At 40.8% G+C, this 23,019-nt stretch overlaps 1 protein-coding gene across 1 annotated transcript in view; it reads right to left on the bottom strand.

The window, feature by feature from the left end:
* COL21A1 (collagen type XXI alpha 1 chain) overlaps window positions 1-22,185 on the bottom strand; it is a 90,482-nt gene extending 68,297 nt beyond the window's left edge. The window contains exons 1-2 of the mRNA XM_050316154.1: window positions 22,126-22,185; window positions 240-359 (exon numbers count right to left, since the gene is read on the bottom strand). Of these exons, the coding sequence (XP_050172111.1) occupies window positions 240-327 (88 nt within the window). The 5' untranslated portion in view covers window positions 328-359; window positions 22,126-22,185. The remainder of the gene's footprint in view (window positions 1-239; window positions 360-22,125) is intronic.
* Between the last annotated feature and the right edge of the window lie 834 nt (window positions 22,186-23,019).

The following is a 23,019-nucleotide window of genomic DNA, read 5'->3' as shown; positions in this document are numbered from 1 at the left end:
TCCATCTGCCCCCTTGAGAACTTTCAAGACACAGAAGAGAAATAAAGGTATTCCCTTCCTAAAGGAGAAATTAGATATTTAGTTATTTCTCATATATTCCAAGATTTTCACCAAGAAAATTATACTGGAAGAAAATCGCCATCAAAAATGGATACTAAATCAACATCAAAAATGGATACTAAAAATTCAAGGTATTCTTTGAAGTTGCATTTATCTGAAACGCAAAAATTAAGACCTACTTGCTCTTGATTCCCCAACTTCAGCTGAAACGTAATCATGAAGTAGCAGAACTAACAGCATCTGAAAAAATGTTATGATCTGTGCCATGTGTATTTTTTTCTCAAGGTCCTGAGATAAAACTAGATGGGAAAAAATGAAAAGAAAATACAGTGTTATGGTATTATTAAACAAATCCAAGCTTCTCTGGTTTAAAAACTGTGCATGAAGAATAACTTTGAATCAAATCTGCAAGCCCAGATGTGGCCACCCAGCAATGAACCATTGACCCAAAAAGTGTCAGTCAGGCACGTAAGCCAAAAATTGAGATTCTAAACTCAACAACACTCACCCGCCTGTCTGTGCAAGCTCAGTTTTCACCAAGGCACATATACACACTTACCTGCTGGGCACATTCATGAGTAGGTTATATTCCCAGCCACACTTGTCCAAATACTATCCCACTCTGAAGCCATTATCAAAAGACTTGACAGCCTGATTCAAAATGTGACAAGTGTTTATGTATGAGGTGCTGGTGGAGAAGTGTTACTTCAGTCTCAATCCATGCACCTGGCTACTTCAGGAAGCCTGGTACAATGCCCCCTCCTCTACCGCAGGACTGTCGCCAGGAGTCAGGGTCTCAGCAAGCCCCAGCCCTTGCCCAGCAGAGCCAAGCCCTGCAGACTGTGTACTGTGACATCCAAGATTACATACATTATATACATCTGCAACTTTTGATTTTTTCCCCTCTGTTTATGTCTTCTTTGTTATGAGGGTTTATGAACTATAACCCCCTGTGAAGCAAACATGCAATTTTGGTCTCATATTGCCAAGACTCCCTCTCTTTTCATATTTTTTCTTCTAGTCATAAACCTTTATGCCCACAACAAAATGACCTACACACCCCCTTAAAAATACAGATTAAAATACTTATTACACAACAAAATTAGAAGTCCATCTATCAGGTAGGGGGGTGGGATAGGAAGAAGAGAAGGAGGGATGAAAGCTGTGTGCATTTGTGGGTTTTATGTTGCTGCTCTTCGCCTTTCAACTCTTGAGGGTAGACAAGGTGCCCACTGCATGACCAAATGTTCTGAAACCTCTGTAATGCTGGAAAATAGTAGTTTCCACAAATACACCAAAAAACAAATCAGCATGCCTATTGCAAGTGCCTCTTCTTAGGAGAAGAAATAGATAAATAGAAATAAGAAATCATTTTCTTTTCCAAGATCAGTTAAAAAAGTAAACTGAGGAGAATGCCACTATAACATAGGGAGCAGCTGTCAAGTAGCCAGTAAGTTGTTAACTGCAACAAAATTCTACAGCAATTAAACATAAACCTTTTTCTCTAAAGACATATCTACCTGACATGATTTTTAGGAAAATGATATGAGAAAAAGGAATTACATAGTTGTGGGGGCAAGTAGAGAGGTAGTAATTTCAGTGTCAGGTTCATTCATGGTAGATTCATTATCTGTGTTTGCGAAACAGAAGATATGCCACAAACCAATAAATTGATTTACTCAGGCATTTCAGGAAAAAGCATTGCTTTTTCCACTGTTTATATAGCACTCATTCCATCTAGGGAAAAAAAATCTCTACAAATAACCTCAAAAAACGCAAAAACATCAATTTCCAGGAAATGCTACTCCTACATAATATAATTCCCCAAAGTTAATAATGCAAAAACATTGTTATTCTGTTATTGATCTCTCCTTCAGGTTACAGGTAATTGCAAGGTAACTCCATATTTTGTTCATACCACCTTGCATCAAAATGGGTGAGAAACCAGATGAAGCACTTTGGGGTCTATGGGATAGGACATAAGATGCACTGTTCCAATGATGCTACACAAATACTGAGATATCATCTTAATTCAAACAGATTAAGTGGCAGTTAATTAATTTACATGGATTATTTCAGACTTAATGGTTTGTATGGTTGATTATTTTAAAATCCCTTTCAGCCTTTTCCATGGCAAGTGTTTACTGAAGGGTAGAACACATTTCTCATGAGGCCAAATTGATCAATACCAAAGAAGAACTTACGAAATTATATCTATATGGGAATTTGAATAGCAGGAACTGAAGGACAACTGCACACTTTTGGAATATCAGAAAAATTTCAGCCCATAACTGAAAAAAACAAGACAGATTGCTGTACAGAGAGCTGATATATATATACACACAGCACAATGCTGACCGTAACAAACTATAAAATCCTATTGACTTCTCCCACCGACAACCCAAAAGAAAAAAAAATTATAAGGAGCAGTTTTGAAAAAGAAGACTAAGCAAAATATCACAACAGTACATTAACTAATTTTTGCTGTTTGTCACCTCTGTGACTGTCTACATGACTATTTGTTTAACACTCACAGAATTTATGTAAAAGAAAAATAAACAACAAGCAACTTAGTGACTTCATTGCCATCAGTCTTCACTAAAAGTAGTACAGGGACAGTTACCATTAATATTGCAACTTCTTTTTTTAAAAATTAAAACAGCATAATAAATTTTAAAAGTTATTATAACAACATGCTGCCTGCAACGCAGAACTGGTATGTGCTCTGTCATGACACTTTAGGTCAGGCAGGGACACTGGGATCCTGCTCGCTGGCATCGCTCTCCTTTCACCAACCCTGCAGAAACCATTAACACCTTCCTTAAACTGCACTGGCCCCTTTCATCTCTGCTCATCCTTCAGCAAGGTACCCACCAGTACCTTCAGAGATGAGCCTCCCACAGGAATGATAGAAGCTGCAGAAAAGAGGCAGATCCTCAGAGCTGGCTCAGAGGCAAAGGGAAAGCAGGGGGCTGAAAGGAAGTCCTGTGCCTGTGAGGAAGGAGCTGCTCCACAGAAACACTAATACTTCACTGTGGGAAAGGTACATGTGAAAACAGCATTTACTGACTGTCCTAGAGTAGAGAGAGCATCATGAATGCCACAGCAGCCATCAGTGTATGTCTTTAATGCTGAAAGACATTAAAGTCATGAAACCATAACACCACAGCAAGATTTCTTTTGGTGAGAACTGTGCTCCAACTTACATTTCTTAAAAAGAATCAGTAAAATAATTGGCAAAACAAGCTTTTCTGATTTGCAGAACTAAATTGCATTGCCTTGACAGATCATTTTTTCCATCTATTTGTGAGAATCCTTCTGTATTTTATTTACAACAAAGCCTGTACTTGGGAACTTCATTTTAAATATAAAGCCAAATAACTATTTAGTAGTCAAAAATGGACTAACAGAACCCACAATTTAAAGCATAAACCCAAAGCTTAAGCAACCAGTCAACGAGGATTCCAGGAACTACCCACTGTTCACTTCATTTGAAAGAAAATTGTAATATAGGACTGCACTTTTAACAGTCAAAAGGGATGCCAAACCAACAGCTCCAGAGACCAAACTTATGTTTCTTGTCAACACAGTAATTATTGAACAGCCAACAGAAGTGTACTTGATATTACTTACAGAGAATACTTGCCCAAGGGTCTTATATTCCACCACCACTAATATTAGCCCAGAACCTCTCCACTGACATTGCCAAAAGCCAAAATTCATCACTAGTGATCATGTCCCTCCTATTTCCAGTTTTTTAAAGAGAAACAGAGAAGAATATTGTCTCTATGGTGGTCCATGGAAGAGTTCACTGCTTTATTCTCCGCCCTTGAGAGCTCTGCTGACTGTTACAAGAAATCAGGGTGCTTGTGCCAACCTTTTGTTGCTGGAGCTGTAGGAGCTGGGTCAGATTGTGCAGGGAAGGCACTTGCTCCTTATTTCCTCTGCATCTGCAAACAATAGCCATGACGTAAAACTGTCTATCTCAGACAGAGGGACACCAATTTACATAAAGGCCTCTGCTGTGAGCCCCTGAAATGAGGGGTTGTAGAGTACACCCTGTATTTTTGAGTGATTTTCATCAGGACTCAGGCAAGTTTCTGTGCGTGTCACAGCACATGAAAGGTAAAACCCTAGCAATGCTACTAAGCACCAGGCCCTTGACCCATGACCAACACAGTAGTAGTGGAAGACTCTGTTCTCCACCAAAGCAGAGTTGGCAAAGTATTATTTCTGTCTTCACCAAAGGCAGGAAAGATGGTAGACTAAAGCCTGTCTGCATCAGCCCATGCCCTGTGAATGCATGGTCACGGACACCTGACAGCCTCTCCAATGCACATTCAGTTTTTATGCCAGGTAGAAGGAAAACTCGGTGAAGTCTGGAAATTGTGATACATCAACTCACCCACATGCTGAGTCATTTTAGGCAGCTTTAACCAACTGCACAGTTCCTCCACCTTATTTGTTTTCTTCTGGGTGCTGCAATTTTGCTGTGCAGCAGCATTTGCATCAACAGGGCCACTGAACACTGCTGACTGGGAAGGACATTGAATTTAGGTTTCCTACACAGGGATGTGTGATACAGCAATTACTGAAACCAGTAGCCTCTACTTGATTCCTGAATGAACTCAAGACTGTCAGCCTGTTACAGATGGCAAAGGCATGCAATTCCCAGAACAGCTTTGCTACACAGAAGAGCACAGAGGTTCACACTACAGTATTTCCTGTATGCATGCACAGTAGAATAATTTCACATCAAATTTAAGTTTTCAGTAGGAAATTTAGGTGCCTAAGCAGGTTAGGCAGAATTTCCACTTTGCATTTATGACACCTAAAAGCAGCACCTTCTGTAACTCAAAGATCAGTTTACTGTTGCAGTCATTCCATAGCCATTTTTTCAGCAACAAGATAAATATATCATCTTACTCTTCCCAGGAGTACTCTCTGAGGGCAGTTTCCATTTAGAGCAATTTGAAATTTTACAGAATCAAAAATTTTTATTCTTCAGTGCGGTTTTGTCACTATTCAAACTGGGGAATGGAGAGACACATATTTTGTTTTCTCTGAGAACCCTGGTTTCTCTGCTGCATGAAGATTTCTTACTAAAACTACACTGAAGAACTACACTGAAAGGAGTTCCTTCTTTCACTTCTTCCCATTGCTAGTTAGTGCCTAAGAAAATCACGAATAGTATTATTTTAACCTGTCCAGCATTCTGAGAAAATAACCAGACTAAAGATTATATATATATATATATATATATAAAATCTAGCCTACTACTGATAATGCAAATCACTTCAATCTTCACTCCAGAAGACATTTTAGGGATAGGTATTAAAAAAATCCAATGAGACAGTACCTTAAATGCAACTATTCTCCAACATGATTGGAATTTTCATGATTAGAGGTATTCAATATAATCAAAATAAACCCACAGGAATTAAAACTACATGGTAAGAATACACTCCATATTTATAGCTTTGACGTACATATACTGCATAAAGTATTATGTAGATTATATACAGGAGCAGAGAGGATTAAAAAATTTATCATCTTTTCAGCAGATTTTGGAAAGAATGTTTTTTTAATCAACTGTATAAAGACTTTACACCAACTTCAATGCTTTACATTGAAGACCAAAGTAAGCAGTTGATATATATTATAATCCATGCAAAAAGACATTATATTTATGAAAGCAAATAATTCTCTGAAGTGGGATGGGGTGACCGTTTATTTTTCATGTTTCAGTAAACCACACAAACTTTCAGATTCCCCCATCTACAGCAGAGAAAGTCTGTATTCATGCTCCAACATCTGAAGTCACAAAAGACTTGTATTTTTAAATTCAATTTATTCTGGCACTTTGCATTTTGTTGGATTTATTCCCACTCCAAGAGAATGCTGTGCCAGAAGCCAGCAATTAGTTACCACGAGTTAAAGAAAAGGAGGCTTACCACAGCATTGGAGCTACTGGACTGACACACAACTGACTGGAAAACCATATAAGATGAGCAACTTATGTAAGTAACCACACTTGGCAGCTCAGAGTTCTGGCTGCAACAAATTAATTTAAGGTCTCCCTAGAAACCGTGATTTCATCCTGTCTGCAAAAAAAGCCTGTGCTGTTATTTCTCTCTTTATCAAGCATCTTGAATTCCACAGAAATTTCCCTCCTTGGACAGACCCAAGAAAAACAAACCAGCTAATCATTAGGATAAAATCTGACAATGAAATTGTACAGTTGAAATTGACCTTGCATGCGATAATAGGATTCTGCATAAGAAATGTTTCAACTTACTCCTAAAGGAAATCCAAAAGTTCAAATTTTGAGTGTGCACATGTACAAATAACTGTTACCTAAAAGAAATAGAGAAAACAATTCAATAAAAATTACTGCCTGGTACAATAGTTTGGGAGAGCATTTTGTCTGCACTAAGGAATGTAGTGTTCAATTGGGCCAGTGCCTTCTGCTGAGGCACATATAATTAAAAACTACGTAAAATAATTGTATATAATTATACATAATTATATATAATTTAACAATGAAACCACTACAGGAATTGGCTCAAGTCTGAGAGAAAGGTACAAGAATCTCTAACAACAAGTGTTGATAAAAAGAGGCAAAAGGCAACATAAAAATGGATTCAACCCAAATAAGAAATTCTAATGTAATTAAAATACTACTTTAGGATTATGTCTAGTTGACAAGAGATACACAGAATTGCTCATCCATTACTGCTGTGGTCTCAAAGTTCTCAGAAAGGCAAAACAGCCGAGGACTCAAAAATACTGGCAGTGTTACCAGATTCAGCTAGGTCCTGATATGTCAGACACGCTTTTCTGCCAATAGTTCTTCACACACTGCTTTCTTTTCCCCTTACATTTATTTTCTTTCCATCTTTTTATTTTTGTTCTCCACTTTTAAGAAAGGGAAGATAGGTTGGCTTAGCTGTTACCTGCAATGTCATGACTGCAATATTTGCCTTGAAAACAAGAGAGATGCTGTAAGAAATACTCAATAGGCGGTTTAAAATAAGTTTACTATGTGAAGGAAAGAATTAGTCTATGGGCTTAATTTACATCCTGCAAGTAAGCACCAGCATCAGAGAGAGAAATTATATTTTTTGTCTCCCTATCTTTTTCTTCTAATCCTTCTCCTGTTTATCCCTCAAACAGATTTGCGTTCCAGCAACAATCACAATAGTGTTATTTATGTGTCTTTTCCTACAAATTATCCTTAATGATACTATTAGTTTTAATTTAAGTCCTGTCAAATGCTGGAGAGGATAAGACTGATGCCATGGACCCGCTTTGGCCAAAGGTTTCAAAACTTTATTTGAAAGTTTGTTTTTTTGCAATTTTTAAACTATCCTCTTTTTCCCTCATTTCCAGAAACATTCAATAGAAGGTAAATTAGATTAATATTTTTTTTTCCAATAGCAATCTGTAGCCACAGGAAAAGCTGATTAAACTATCTGTTCAAGCTTCAAAACTTGATGTTACTGTTTTACACAATAGATTTAATGGATGTTTATTCCATTTAACTTAGTACCTAACAGCCTTGTGACTACATAGAAAGGTATAGTGAAGTAGACTGGCCTCTAAACCATTTGATTATATGTTAGCATTTTAACAACAATATATAAATTCATTGACATCAAATGAAGAAGAATCATATAACAAACACACAAAAAGGATTTTTAGGTTTTCCGATTCAATGCTTTTTAAATGATAGGGTTCTTTTTACTTAGTCTTGCTTTACACTGAAAATATTGAAAAGTCATTCAAAAGAGGCTGTGATGGCTGAAGGAATGGAAATAGCAGAAATTCCAAAGGAATTTAGGACATGAGCTAGTGAAAACTCTGAAAGAATTCCAGTTGTATTCAGGGGAGTTAAATCAAACCCTTAAGATTTTAAACAGTTTTTTGAGAGAAGAAAAAAGAAATTTAGTACATTCATGCTTGAAGGCAAAAACATAAACATTTACTCTTTCAAGTATATCCAATATGTGGTACTTTGAGAAACACTCGCAGTTCCAAATACAGTATGGTCCCAAGCAAAAATTAAAACAACGCACAAGCTCCATGCCCAGCTGCTTTACCCCTGTAAGAAGATTAAAGATATTCCAGCAAGTATTCCTTCTCACTTTCTTTACACTGTGATGACTCTTACAGACGATTCTATGAAGACAATTATCTTTATTACATTTATAAAGCACCTTTATGGTCCTAACCATACAGTTTTCATTCAGTCCACCAAGCAACTAAGGACACAGTAGCTGAAGAGTTGAGCAACTAATGAATGGACAAATCACACCAAGAAGGTTTTGCAGAGGTGCAGGGTGGGCAGAAGGCCAGGGGTGTCCTGTACTATTCAAGCCATGTCTCTGGGTTGGATATTTCTCTCCTTTCAGCATTGTTTCACACAGGTAAGTAGCATTATGAAAAACTATTAAGTAAGCCAGAAGATCAAACCTCTCCCTGGATGTTGTTTTTCCTGACATAGGAAAAACACCAGTATTTTCCAATGTCCCAGGTAGGCATCTCAACAGGTTTTTTCATTTTAGTATGTTTGTTATTGTAAGATCTCAGATTAATTTCCTATTTCTACTAAAAAGCCTTGTCCTGTGGTGGGTTGACCCCGGCTAGAGGCCAGGTGCCCAACAAAGCCACATTATCACTCACCACCTCAGCTGGAAGTAGGAGAGAAAATATAACAAAGGGCTTGAGTTAAGGCTAGGGAAAGATCACTCACCTGTTACTGTCACAAACAAAACAGATTCAATTTTGGGAAAATTGGGAAAATTACCATACAAATTGGAGTACGATCATGAGAAATAAAAGCAAATCTTAAAAACACCTTCACCACACCCGTCACTTCTCCCCAGGCTCAACTTTACTCCCAAATTCTCTACCTCCTTCCTCCAGAGGCATAGAGGTATGGGGCATAGGGGTTGCAGTCAGTTCATCACACATTGTCTCTGTCGCTCCTTCCTCCTTAGGGGGAAGACTCTCATGCTACAGCATGGGGTCCCTCCCTTGGGAGACAGTGCTCCAAGAAATTCTCCAATATGAGTCCTTCCCACAGGCTGCAGTTCTTTATGAAATTCTCCACTGTGGGTCCCTGTGGGGTCACAAGTCCTGCCAGTAAACCTGCTCCAGCATGGGCTCCTCTCTCCATGGGGCCACAGGTCCTGCCAACAGCCTACTCCACTGTGGGCTTCCCACAGGATCACAGGCTTCTTTGGGCATCTGCCTGCTCCAGAGTGGGGTCCCTGAGGGGCTGCAGGTGGATCTCCACTCCACTGTGGACCTCCCTGGGCTGTAGGGGCAGCTTACTGCTCTCTCTGGATGCAGTTGCCATTGCACAGATTTTATCACCCTTCTTCACTACATTATCCCAAAGGTGCTACCACCATCACTGATGGTCTCAGCTTTGGCCAACAGTGGATCTGTCTGGGAGCCAGCTGGCACTGGCTCTGTCAGACAGAGCGGAAGCTTCTCTTCTCGGAGAAGCCACCGCTCTAACCCTCCAAATACCAAAACCTGGCCATGCAAACCTAATACAACTTCACACATGGACAACATCCAAACATGGATGGTCTACTTTGTCCCAGCCCTGGTGCGAACCAGGCTGCGGCACCCTGGAGCAACAGTATATATTGAGGTGATTATCTATGGAATAGCGACACCAAAAAAAACACAACATCTCTGCAGTCATCTACATAGAATAAACTGATGACAATGATTATTCTGGATGATCTAGGAAGCACTGCTGTTGTAGATATCTCTCAGTGTCTGCTAATAAACCTGTTTCTGATTATTGAAAGAATCACCACTAATGAAGTAATTTAGCTCCTTGCAGGGACCAGGGAAAGAGGGGAGGGGAGTCAGGAGCATTGCTACAGGTCACTGAGAGAGAACCAGAGCTCAGATATCTGAAGGATTCTGGAGGACTCCTGGGTCGTGGGGACTGATGATGCAGAAGCTGCATGTAGTCCTGGTCAGTACTGTTCTGAGGCTGTGGGAGTCTAAGTGGGAGACAGGAATAAAACGAGTGTCTCTTCCTCACTCCTCCAACCCCAGCCTCTCTACCTAAATGAAGAAAAAGTGCCCTTTTATTCCATATGGTTCTTTAAAAAATTGTGGTGGCTTTTCCCCTTTCACAACTAACTAGCTCTTCTCTTTCATTGTTTAGGGGTCAATGCTTCTTTTAACATTTTAAAAATATTTCCCACATCTTTGTGTGCTTGAATTTTCAGATGTGATACTTTCTAGTTGGATACATCAGTCTGTATCTGTATCATAACTGCCTAGATATCATATTCCTGTTTCACAATGAACCTTGATGATGCTGGGGAGTGATTCTCCCACTACTAAGCTAGCAGAAATGTAAGTACCATCTCATCTCTCCCCATGAAAAAGTCCCTGAACCCTATAATACTACTTTAACCTTTTACCTCCTATATCTTTGCTTTTTCTTTTATCTCACTCCAGATAGTCTGGGCTACTGGCCACTTATTTTGTTTAATCTTCAGACATTTGCTAATCAGGTTTTAATAGTGCAATTAGTGCAATTCCAAATCTCCAGAGCACTGTGAGAACTACCTTCAAGACTGAGAGTTGTTTGATTTTGTAACAATTCCCACAGACAGGGACATACAAGTTTGTTATGCACTTGGAAATTCTTAGAAAACTCAGTGTTCAAAACTGCAGAAAATTATCTCTCAGCCATTGCAGACAATTCCCACAAGCTGGCATCCTAAGGATGGAGTGGGGGTGGAAGGTACCATCCTGTTTCATCTTGCTAGGTTGCTCATGGCAAGAAGGCGAATTCTTTCCTCCCACTCCATGACTATGAAGAAATCTTCAACATATGGGTCAGAGAGCTATCCAGCCCCCAGGGATGAGATTTGCTACTACACTCAGCAGTGATCCCAGTCAAAAGCACTCATCACCCACACACCCTATTAGGTTTGCACAAGGGAACCAGAATAAACAAGGCACTTTTCTCCCTCTTTCGAGCAATAATTAAACGTTATTTACCAGAAGACCTACCGAAGACTACTCTGACAGATTATGTATTTTACAATATTACAACCCATACAGTAAACAGCCAAAGACTTTCCCTTGAGGACATGGTTTAATAGTGAACATGGTGATGGTGCTGGGTTGACAGCTGGAGTTCGTATCACAGAATCACAGGATATGCCAAGGTGGAAGGAACCTACAAGGATCATTCGATCCATCTACTAGCCTTGCACAGGACCATCCCCAAGAGTCCCACCATGTGCCTGAGAGTGTCGTCCAAATGCTTCCTGAACTCTGTCATGCTTGGTGCCGTGAACACTTCCCTGGGGAGCCTGTTCCAGCACCCAACCACTCTCTAAGTGAAGGACTTTTTTCTAATATCCAATCTGAACCTCCCTTGCCACAGCTCAGGTCCTGTCACTGGTCACCACAGAGAAGAGATCAGTGCCTGCCCCTCCTCTTCCCCTCACAAGGAAGTTGCAGACTGCAAAGAGGTCTCCCCTCAGTCTTCTCCAGGCTGAACAAACCAAGTGACCTCAGCTGCTCCCTCAAGGCCCTGCAGAGCAGAGCGGGACAATCCCCTCCCTCGACCGGCTGGCAACTGCTTTGCCTGATGCCCCCAAGGACACGGTTGGCCCTCCTGGGTGCCTGGGCACTGCTGACTCATATTCAACTTGCCATCAACCAGGACCCCCAGATCCCTTTCTGTGGCACTGCTTTTCCGACTTTAACAATTTTATAATTCTATTCTGACTCTTTCATGCCGTTCCACTTGCAACTTTTCTGTTCAAGAGAACAGTGCAAACAGTTCTGCTCTTTACTTCTTTTTGACATGAAAGGGCCCAGAATTTATAAAAAATTTATAAATTTATAAATAATAAATTATTTAAAAATAAAGAATTCACGAGGGTCACATTTCTGAATCAGCTAACTTGACTTAAATTAGCAACAGGTGCATTAAATGGCCATTAGAGGTTACAGCAGTTTAGAGGTTAGAGCAGTTTAGGCAACATCTTTTCTTTCAAAAGCTCAGATTAATTCTTCCAGAGTAGTTCCCATATCTCAAAACATACAAGATGTGTAACTTATTTTCCATAGATTCCATTAAAAAATATCTACTGTCACCAATATAGGTTGCAAAAGAATGAATAAAACAACATGGCACACTTACTAGGGCCTAGGACAAGGTATCAGACAGGTCTGAACAAAGCACAGGTCGCGTTTTCTCGAATAAAGAGGCGTACAGCTTACCTTTCAGACGAATACCACAATCTTAAAAAAGCAGATTTTATATTATCATAAGTTTTAACAAAAAGGTTTTTTTCAAAAAGTGAAAGGAACACAATATGTTATATTTGTGCCAGAATTTGACATTTCTTAAGATGCCCAATGCATTTTCAGACATATTCCAGAGTTACTTAACTTGAGATGAGGGTTTTTTTTTAAATGTCAGACTGGTACTCTTAGAAAATGTAAAATCAGTGCTCTTAGAAAAACAGGTAGATTACATGTTTATTTTAAAAGATGAGTTTATATACAAGAGGGAATTTTAATCTATTCTGTGTTCTCAATAACACAAATCTTGACTATCACAGTGTTTCAGAGCAAATGCTTACAGTGTTTCCAGGGTTTATTCTGGCAGTAGAATGACTTTGTATTCTGGCACTTGAATGACTTTCAGAATGACTGTGTAAGAGTCATCTCTTTCCAAAAAAAAGTCTCCTCGGAAGAATCTCTAGGGTATAGCATCAACAGTCAAAGATGGTGTGTAAAATATCATATACTGTTCTCTTACTTAAACTATAAAAATTGGTCCACTGACTAAAATGGATTTTCTTGCTTCTGAGCAGTATTCCAAGATGTGTGATTAGATTCTTGGTTCTTATTTGGTCTATATAATTGATCCAAATTCGCAATCAATTTAGCTATAGTTTACCCATAACAACTAGCAACTATAACATAATCCATAAGCATTGCCTAATATTTTAGATCTTTAAAATCAAATGCTATCCTGTATGTTTTAAAATGAACGAATTTGTTAAAGATGAACTCTATCTATGCACACGATTATTGGTTCTCAGAGTATTAAGCTGAAAAAAGAGAATAAACAAATAAAGAAAGCCAGTTTCTTCTCAGCCATATTGTAAAATAAACTTCCATGACAACAATACCAGATTTAAAATGTCAACCAGTGAAAAAGGTATAAACAAATAAAAACTAGAAAACAACCACTGCAGGAAAAATGTGTCAAAATGTCTATGTCACAAAGGTACATAGGATTATTTCCCAGTAATTGTCATAATAATTATTATTATTTTCCACGGTATCAAAATATTCTTTACATCTTGGCCTGTTCGTTTTCAGGAAACAAAAGCTATTTCCTCTGTATTCAAACTAGAAAATAGGTTACTGATTTAAAGTGATTATATATTTACTTCAGGTATCAACAATCAGTGCTTAAATTCTATTTTGGTATTAGTATAGCAGAGTTTTCAGGAAGAAATCACCATATAACAGAATTTTCACAGCATTTTGATTTCTAGGCAAGATTTCATTGCCTGCAGTTGTCCAACTTCTCAAAAGGCATCCTCTAAGTAACTCTGCAGGAGCAGAAGACATATATCACCCAGTTTTATTTAAAAATCAGATAGAGTGACCCATGAAACAAATACAAAACTGCGTGTGGTCAAGTGTAGAAGAGCAGAGAGAATCAGGTTTTCTGCAAATGAAATGCTCTCTACTGGACAGCTCCAGGATGGATTTGTTGAATGACTTTTGCTTGCTACTCTGAGGTACCATCAAACCATGAGCTACTAATAATCCATGGGGAGTACTTAGCATAAATAGGTATACTTATGCATATACAGAGAAGTAATTCTTCTTTGCTAGAAAAACTTCTGAGGGTAGATAACTTATTTAAATCCAGATCAGAAAAGAAAAGAAAATAAATGGAATGCTATTAGTCTTTAGGAAATAAAAATTAAGCTTTACTCTTGGTACCGCTTGGCTTCCTTGAAGACAACTATGTGCTTCTGAAAATTAGGTGCAGCTGTCCTCTCTTTTGAGCTTTTTAATGAAATCCTCTGCACTCTGGCTTCCCTCTCCTTTTTGGCAAAAGTTGTCAATATTCATTTCAGCCCAGTCATGAGCACGCCATGGCCATGTGGGCCTCTCTGAACAGCAAATGGACTTAATCACAGGAGCATACAATTACATTCCTTTCTCCTCATTGAAAATTCACCAGGGAATAACAAACATAAACCTCCATTGTCCAGGACCTTTAAAAAGAATTTGCTGTTGTTCCTATTCAGCAAATCTTCTTTCCCTTCCCTACCCCTTATTCCTTTCCACGGTAGTAAAACAGCAACAAATTCCTTTATCATTTTATTTTCTAGTATACTGCAGTTTTCACAATTTAATATACTGCTAGCATGTAGCTACATTTTATCATCAGTAATTTCTCATGGCATGTGTCATTCTAAAGAGGACCTGAAAGATTCTCAATTTCATTTTTCAGGGATAGGAAAAATGCCTCTAGGTCTCTTAATTGCCTTTATTTCCCCATTCTCTTTTTCTTTCAACTTCCAGACAAAGCTATTCAAAAAGCCATTTAATTTATATGATTGGTTTTTTTAGGCTTGCCATTTGATACTCACTTCCTCTGCAAGTGACACCTTCTGAAAGACAAAGAGGACTTCTTTTCAATTGGTGAGAATTTGTTTCCTTCTAGTAAGCAAGATAATTAGGTGCTTTGCCTCTGAAAATTCCCCTCCACATATTAACACCTTTTATTATTGCATTTCCACATAACCTTTCCTTTGTTTTAAGTTACTGCGAAGGGTTGTACTCTAGCTCCAAGGTTCTTGGCTGTACTTTCCCACACTGCTCTACCTCATGACTTGACAGTGAATCTCATGGTATATCTCAGCAGTTCTCTCACCCAGTTCTGTTCCCTCCTAATGGAAAAGTCATAAGCAGCCAGATACCATTCCACTTGGGGAAGGAAGGCACACAGCTCCTTCCCAAGACACTAACATTCAGTTTGGCTCATATTCTGCCAACAGTGACCTACTTTACGCCTTACAGTCCTGTGCTATCGGGGTCAAGACTTGAAGAGCTGGAGACTCCCCTATCCACCTCCCATAGGCAATCAAACCTCTGATAAAATGGAAGTTCAACATTATGTAACTTTCCCCTGGGTTTTTGTCTTGGGCATAAAGTCTAACCTCAGAGCCACTTACCACAGAGTGCTTTTTTGTTTTGAAACTTTTCCCACAGTTGAGAAATAAATGAACTTACAAAGCTAACAGTTCTGCATGGTCCACTCCCACCTCTTCCATCTTCAAGTCATGTTCTGCATAATTCCCCCACCCTTTAAGTCATTGCACAGATGTGTCTGCCCCCTCTTCTCCACACAGGACAGTGCAGCTATGCTACAGTATCTATTTTCTCCTCTGCCTTTTTATTTAACTGGAAATATTATTCTATCTTCTGTATGTGCAATGAGGAAACAGGAAACAGTAGAAAACCAGGGTCAGATCCCAAGTGCAAGTAAGGAGGAACATGCTGATCTGGTCAAGGAGAGCTGCAATTAAAGAGAAAGTTATTTAAATAGCTTTGCTTAGATCTCTCTCTAATGAGGTCTGTCTGGGACACAGCTCCAAGAGAGACACCCAGGAGATGCCAGGTGGGTAAAGGACTAAGAAAAAGAAATTACTGCATCTGGGGACATTGAAGGCAGTAAGTACTTTACATTATTCTGCACACTTTAGTGAGCCAGGGTTATACCACAAGACATTACACTGAGCTCAATAACCTGGTATTTTATAAATTGTACTGTTGATAGAACTATGCAAAGTTATCTTGACCTCTCCACATGTGATACTGCAAGCTCTTGTGGAATTAGAGAGATCATAAGGGGGTGAGAATTGGCACTACCTACTGAGACCAAAAGAAACAAACAAAGACTTCCCAAGTGTCTGTTAAAGGCTGAGCCTAGATGTAGTCTTGCTGTTACACCAGCTGCAGCACTCTTCAATTACATGTCTTCAAGTCACACTAATTAGGCTCATTTTTATATGCTGAAACAGATTTGACTGAAAAAAAAAACTTTTGGAAATAATTAACTCTACTTAATGAAGAAAGTACAGATTGTTATATTTTGGAAAGTACAAGCTGGCATGCTTTGAAAATTGTTGGCTTAATTTCAGACTAGAGCTCTGGGGTGTTGTTTTTTTTTTTTCTACTTTCTGTTGATGTAGGATACAAATCAGTTCAGGAAAGTTAGAACATGTTTTATCATAACCATGGCTTGGAAAATTTACACCAAAAGAAAAGGAAAAAAATACACAAAAAATAGCTTTGGGTAGAGTAATTGTTCTTTAAAATATACAAAAATCCTCTGATCTAATCAAATGGCAGCGTTAATGTACACTCCAACCACAGAAGTTGGGACACACTTCATTCCGACAACTCAATTTCTCCCTTTCAAAGACAGCTTGAATAAAGACACTTTTCCAGCATGTTCCACAGATAAAATCTTTTTAAAATATCCTACAAGTTTTGTCACACTGCACATATATAGCTGTAAACATGCCATGTTGAGACAGACACATTTAGAGCCCTCCAGATAATCTTCTCAATTAAAACATACAAAAACATACAAAAAATGATCACTTCTCCATTCAACATCTTTTACACCCAAACACAAACCTGCACACTTGTAAGTAGTCCACGACTACCAGTATATTTTACCTATTCCAAAAAAGATGGGGATGGCAGAGCTACACCCTAAACCGCTGATCAGCACCTTGTATTTACACAGTACTTCTTGACACCATCTCCAAGGACAGAGATGAGTGTGCAGGAGGCAGACTTGCTATACCTCTCTGTTGTACATCTCTCACCTCACTCAGGACTCCACAAGAAGCAAATCTTGCTCTTTATGACTACTGAAGCGTTGTCCTCACCTCTGCACAGTCCCCTTACCCCTCTTCATACCTCCCTTTATCATCTTCCCAACAGCCAGAACAAGAGACACTGAGACTCCCAGCCCTTTTCCCAAAGTCTGAGAGGGATTGGTAGGGGCCACTGAAGAGGGAAAGAAAAAATGTTAGCTTGACAAAAAATGTATGGCTGCAGAGGTGACAAGAGCACCCCACAACATGGGACAGTGCAGAAGACAATGAGAAGAACTGATCTGGATGGAAAGTGTGAGGGAATAAGAGACCCTGCTGCCACCAAGCTCTTCCAAATCCTCCCTGTCCTAAAAATACCCCCAGCCCTCTTCATGCCTCTGGCCCCTTGTCAGCTGCCAGAAGACTCCCCACCCCTAACAGCCAAAGGACCCTTGCAGCCACTTCCCAACCTCTCCTGCCCCAGAGGACCTGTGATTGATCCCATACCCTCTTTGTCTTCCCCTCTGCAATCTCCATAACCATCTCATTTTGCCACATCAGTATTTCTTTCTGTTGTTGCTAAGAAGCCTCCAGCCTTTCTCTGTTACTAGTTCAAACCAGAGCTTCAGAGCAAGCTACTAGAGCTAATCACAGAGAGAAAAATCTTGGAATACAAAAATCTGAATTATGAAGAGGCTTTAAAGTATAACTATTCAAGGTGGAAATGTAGATTTCCTATGTGCTAATGCAGTATTCTTAACAGGCTTACTTCGAACTGACCAAAAATTCAAGAAAAAAAGTAAATATCACTGGCATGAATGATAGTTTTATTTTTTGCCACATCTAGTTTAAACAAATTTCCTTGCAATTTTTGCATGTTCTTAGTTATGGAGAATGGGTCTCGTTCCAGTTCCTGTATGTTTTACTTAGAGCAGCTATTACTTAAAGCCTATTTTACTACAGTATGAAACACACTGATAGAAAGATTGATTACTCAATCCAACACTGAAATTGTACATAAAATTCCAAAAGTTTGACACATATTTACTTTGTACTCTTCTTTCCACTCACAGTATAATACAGTATGATCAACAATACTCATCTCCCTGGTTTCTATCTGCTGTTAATCATGAATAGTGTGCCTGACATCTACCCTCGAAGGCTAAATCAATCAGTGCTGCTTTAAAACAATGCCTATGCAGATTAATGGTAACTTGGAAAAGTTTCTTTTTAAGTTTCACAGTACCCCAGTACCAAAGAAACTAGAGAGAAGGAAAAAGCCTCTCAAGCCATTTTGTCTATGCCCCCACAGGTCTAAGTTCTTTCTACCATATATTGCATTTTTCTGCAGCCAGTCCAGTTCTAAATGACACAACACAGAAGCCTCACAGGGCTCAGTCTATTTCTATGGGCAAAACCAGGGAGGAAATGTCAAGCCTTGATTATTTATGGGGGGGGGGGGTATTTAACAAAGCAATAAGCAATACGTATTGCCATGGTACAGCAACATCCTTAACAATTTTCTGCTTATTCCTAAATTTTACTCTGAACTAGTAGCATTGGCTATTTACAAGCAGACCTGCTTGATGGAGCCATCTCCAACCCAAAGATCTGAGCTTGGTTGCCACGGGTGCTCAAAGAGGTGCACTGGATTCTCCAGGCAGAGAATGCACAGCAGGCATTAAACCCTCCAGCCCTACACACTCCAGCTGCAGAAGGACAGGGTGCTGAAGCACATGTGTCTCCATCACAGAAAATTCCAGTTCTATAGGTTATGCCATATTGTGTAACTGCGGAAGGTAAACTCTCTGACAGCCTCCTTGTGACTGTCACCCTGGCACAAATGGCAAAGCTGGCATTCCACTCTCTGTTTGCTTACCGTCCCTAAAACCCACATCTTTGGATACTTCAAGTACCCACTACAGTGGTAATGGGCAGATTTCATATATTTTCAACACACAATTTGGATTAACAAAGCTTTGAAATGTGTCAAGGACCTCACGGCACTTGACCAGTCCCTTCCCACAGCTCAGGAACCCGCATCAGCACCCTGGGGCCGTCATCCCCTGTCCCAGCTCCCCACAGCCCAGCCCTGCCTGGCCATGGGCCCCATGGAGCCAGACCCCATCACAGGCTCATGTCCCAGCCTGGCCCCAGCCCATCCCCAGGGAGGTGCCTGATGTGCAGGGCTGGGGCTGCCCTGGTGCCCCCAAACACTGCTCCCAGCTGGGGCAGTGAGACAGCCCAGGCCCATCCCTGCCACCCCTTCATGGGGACCACCCTGCTGCTCTGCCCTGACAAAATTTGTCCTTTCTGATGATTCAGAGAAACTCTGACGTGGTCCAGTGCAACAAACCAACATCATAAAAACCAAAACATTTTATAAGGCACATCTTGGTCTCTACAAGCACTCCAGCCTGCCACACCACTGTGGGTGTGATGGGAGGCAGCTGAGATTAGCTCAGTTGTTTGGAGCAGGGTGCTAATAATGCTAAGGTCATGGGTTTGATCCCTGAAAGGGCCATTCACTTGAGAACTCCACTCGATGATCCTTAGAACATTCTGTGAGAAGGAAGAAGCAGAAGATGCCCCAGGAACGGAACATCTTCAGCAGGTTTACTGGGCTCAGCTCATGACATGCCACCTCAAAAAAAAGAAAAAAGGTGGAAACAAAGACATGTTAATAATACAGATGACTAAGAGCACTGAAAAAGCCTCCCTTTTCAGAAAAAGACAACAGAAAGATTGAACCGGCTTTATCCAATGCCCCTCAAAAATAGCAAGAGCAGAACCGAGGGACACCAATTAATAACAAATAGAGACAACCTAGAAATAGAGGTTAGGCCTTGTCTGTTCCCACTCTTATAAAACAGGGATGTTCAAAAACCTTAAGTGATCCTTTTTTGGACTGAGAAGCTAATTTCACAAGTAGTTGCAGGAAGCAAAGAATGTGGTAGAATTTGTAATATAATTAACATATAAATTGATAATAACAATACAAAGAATAACACAATAAAAGAAAAAAATTGAGCAAAGCAGCAAAACCCTCTAGGTAATGGAGGTAAGGGAAGAAAACCACCAATTCTCCTTTCAGTCAACTATTTCTGTAATTAGTTGGGGTGATAATTGGACCAGGCAAACCCTTGTTAAATGCAGTAGGACAAACTACACATTTCAAAGTATGTTTAAGAAGTGAATTATATTCCAAGTAGTTTCCAAGATGATGATCACAGCCAAGATAGACATAAATTAAACCAAAGTATTCTGCCTCATGGACTCCCTGAGACACACTGTTATTACTGAGGATCTGAAGGAAACAACACGATACAATTTGCATAACTGTACTTCGAAACTAAGTTCAGATCTCCTAAAATTTACACATAACCCAATTTACAAGTTGTGATGGTGCCAAACCAAGACATGATGTTCTTGAGCAGATCATCCACAACTGTTCTTAGACTACAATGGCAAATGCAGTTTGAGCAGAAAGAAGAATCACAAAATCTGGTAGAAAAGTTTGGCATGTAAGTGAATTACTATAAATGGATTACTGAGCCATGTTTACCTTACAAATCTGGTTCTTTTATATGCATGATCATCGTCAAGAGTGTGAGTTCACAGGCTGGCCTCCTGGTAGCCTCTGCCACCCAGGAGCCTTTAAGGGCCCTGAAGAGGTCATTTAATGTCTCCAACAACAGGAAGGAAAGATCACCTTTGTCGCTAGGATTTCTGGTAAGTGATTGTTTGGACAATCAGTGTGCAATTACCTGTACAGTTACACAGGACTTTCCCTACTGATTTAACCTAATGTCTCCTGCAGCAGCTCAGCGTGCTGGTTCTTGTTATGTCTCCACTGGATGTGGAGAAGAGTTTGCTTCCCACCACTCTGCAGCAACCACTTACACAGCTGAAGATTGTTATCACATCTCTCATCAGTCTTTGCTTCCCTAGACTGAAACATTCCAGTTCTTTCACTGTTTTCCCATGGGTTATGTTCTCTAGACCTCTGAACATCTTTCCTACTCATCTCCTAACTGGTAAGACTCTGATGGAATCTTGTTGTCCAGAATCCTAGATAGTACTGATACCAGACACAGACTCCAAAGTTACAACTACCAGGAAATGCAACATTCCTGTTATGCATCTCCAAATATATTTGTCTTGATTTTCCACATCTTCAACACACTGTATCCTATCAAAGTCTTTGTGCTGAAAACTAAATTTCCTAAGGAAACTGCTTAACACAGTTCTTCAAGTAAATATATTATGCTCATCCTTTAGTTTAGTATCACGCATTTGAGTGACATCATATAATAAGCACCCCCACAATAAATAAGGTTTGGGGAAGACTTCCAAATACGTTTACTAATTGTAACAGACTCAGAAGGCTTTCTCAGGTGTCTGAAAACTGGAACACTCTCAGAATCAACCAGCAGACTGGTCTTCCAACATATGAAATCCTCGAACCAGAAACCAGATTCTTTCAGCCAATAAGTAGCATGTACATCTAAACCTTACACAACTGAAAAGCAGTTATCAGAACTGGCCCACAGAGCAAATTTCTCTATCCAGGTACAGAAGCAAGTACAATTGCAGTTATTAAAAACCCTTCTACTCTACTGATTATTCTAAAGTCGATTATTCTAAAGTCTGTACTCTTGCCACAAACTACTGAAGAAGTTGATATGCAAAGCCGTTAACTTTGTGCAAGACCAACGTGATTAAAGAATACAGCAGATTTCTGTAGAGCACAGAAGGACATAGCTAGATATAAATTATTTCATCTCGTGCCAATAGACTAAGCAAGGATGTCATGCTAGTCCAATCTGCTGCACGCACTGCAGTCACGTTGCAAAAAAACTCCTCACCAGTGACACAGTCCCAAGGTCAGCTCCCTGTTGAGAAGGCACAAGTTTCCTTATCTCAGCCCCGCGGTCCCCACGCCCGGCTGTGGGGAGGTGGCAGAGGCCACCCCGAGGGCTGCACCTGCCCGCGCCCCTGCCCGGCTGCCCCTCCCCGACTGCCCCTCCAGCCGCCCCGCGGGCAAGGGGAGCCCCGCAGGGATGCAGCCGCCCGGGGAGCCCCGCAGGGATGCAGCCGCCCGGGAGCCCTCCTGTCCCCCCGGAGCCCCGCTGACCTGCCGGCGGCCGCACACCGCCCCTCCGCCGGCCGCGGTGCCGCACCTGCCGCAGGCTCCGCTCGCTGCTCTGGCGCGGCTCCGTCCCACGCCCGCCCAGCCCCGGCCCCCGGCCCGCACCGCCCGCGGGAGCCGCCCCGCCGCCAGCACCGCCCCCTCCGCTGCCGCGGCCTGGCACGGCCCTGCCTGCGCTCCGGCCAGCGCAGGACGCGGTCGTGTTCGCGGCTTGGCTGCTCCCCCCCGCACCTCCTCTGCACCCCTGCCCCCGAAGTGCCGCCTCCGCCGTCCCGCACGGTCCCCGGTAAAAGGTCTAGTAGGCTTTCCCCGGTCTATGAGACAATCCCGACCACCGGCTGCATCGGGGATTAGCAAACTGTTGGATGCAAGAGGGAAAGGCCATTAGTTTGAAGTAGCTTGATGATGTCCTTTTCATTTCAGAAGTGCTTGGTTTTGGGAGCTTAATGCAAGATTTGGTACTACTTGGCCATGTCCCTCAGCGCTTCTGTTGCACATGTGGTTTCACCCCTTTATTAAGTGAACCTGTCCCAGAAACCTCCAGTAATCATCACACGTCCCTTTCCTCTGTATCTGCAATACCATCACCCATACCAAAACTCAGAAGCAAAAGCTCTGTACCCGTCCATTCAAAACTTCTGGCACTCATGACCCAAATGCTTCCCGTCCCTTCGCACCTTTGGAGAACACATGCTGCAAGGTGTTGCAACAGAGGGATCCAGATCTAATCCTGCAGCTGCAAAGGCAGTGCCCAGATGGATATCTTGAATAAATTCCTGCCCGCCATCTGTCACTTCTTTTCCAGGTGAAGGGAAAAAATGTCTTTTATGAGACCTGGCCTCAGTGACTGTTGTGTTCAGGAGACAGACTGGTGGGAAC

This window comes from Myiozetetes cayanensis, unplaced genomic scaffold (genome assembly GCF_022539395.1).
Source record: "Myiozetetes cayanensis isolate MyiCay16 unplaced genomic scaffold, myiCay2020 scf2-11, whole genome shotgun sequence".
Taxonomy (NCBI): Eukaryota; Metazoa; Chordata; class Aves; order Passeriformes; family Tyrannidae; genus Myiozetetes; species Myiozetetes cayanensis.
This window is presented reverse-complemented; position numbering and strand designations above follow the sequence as displayed.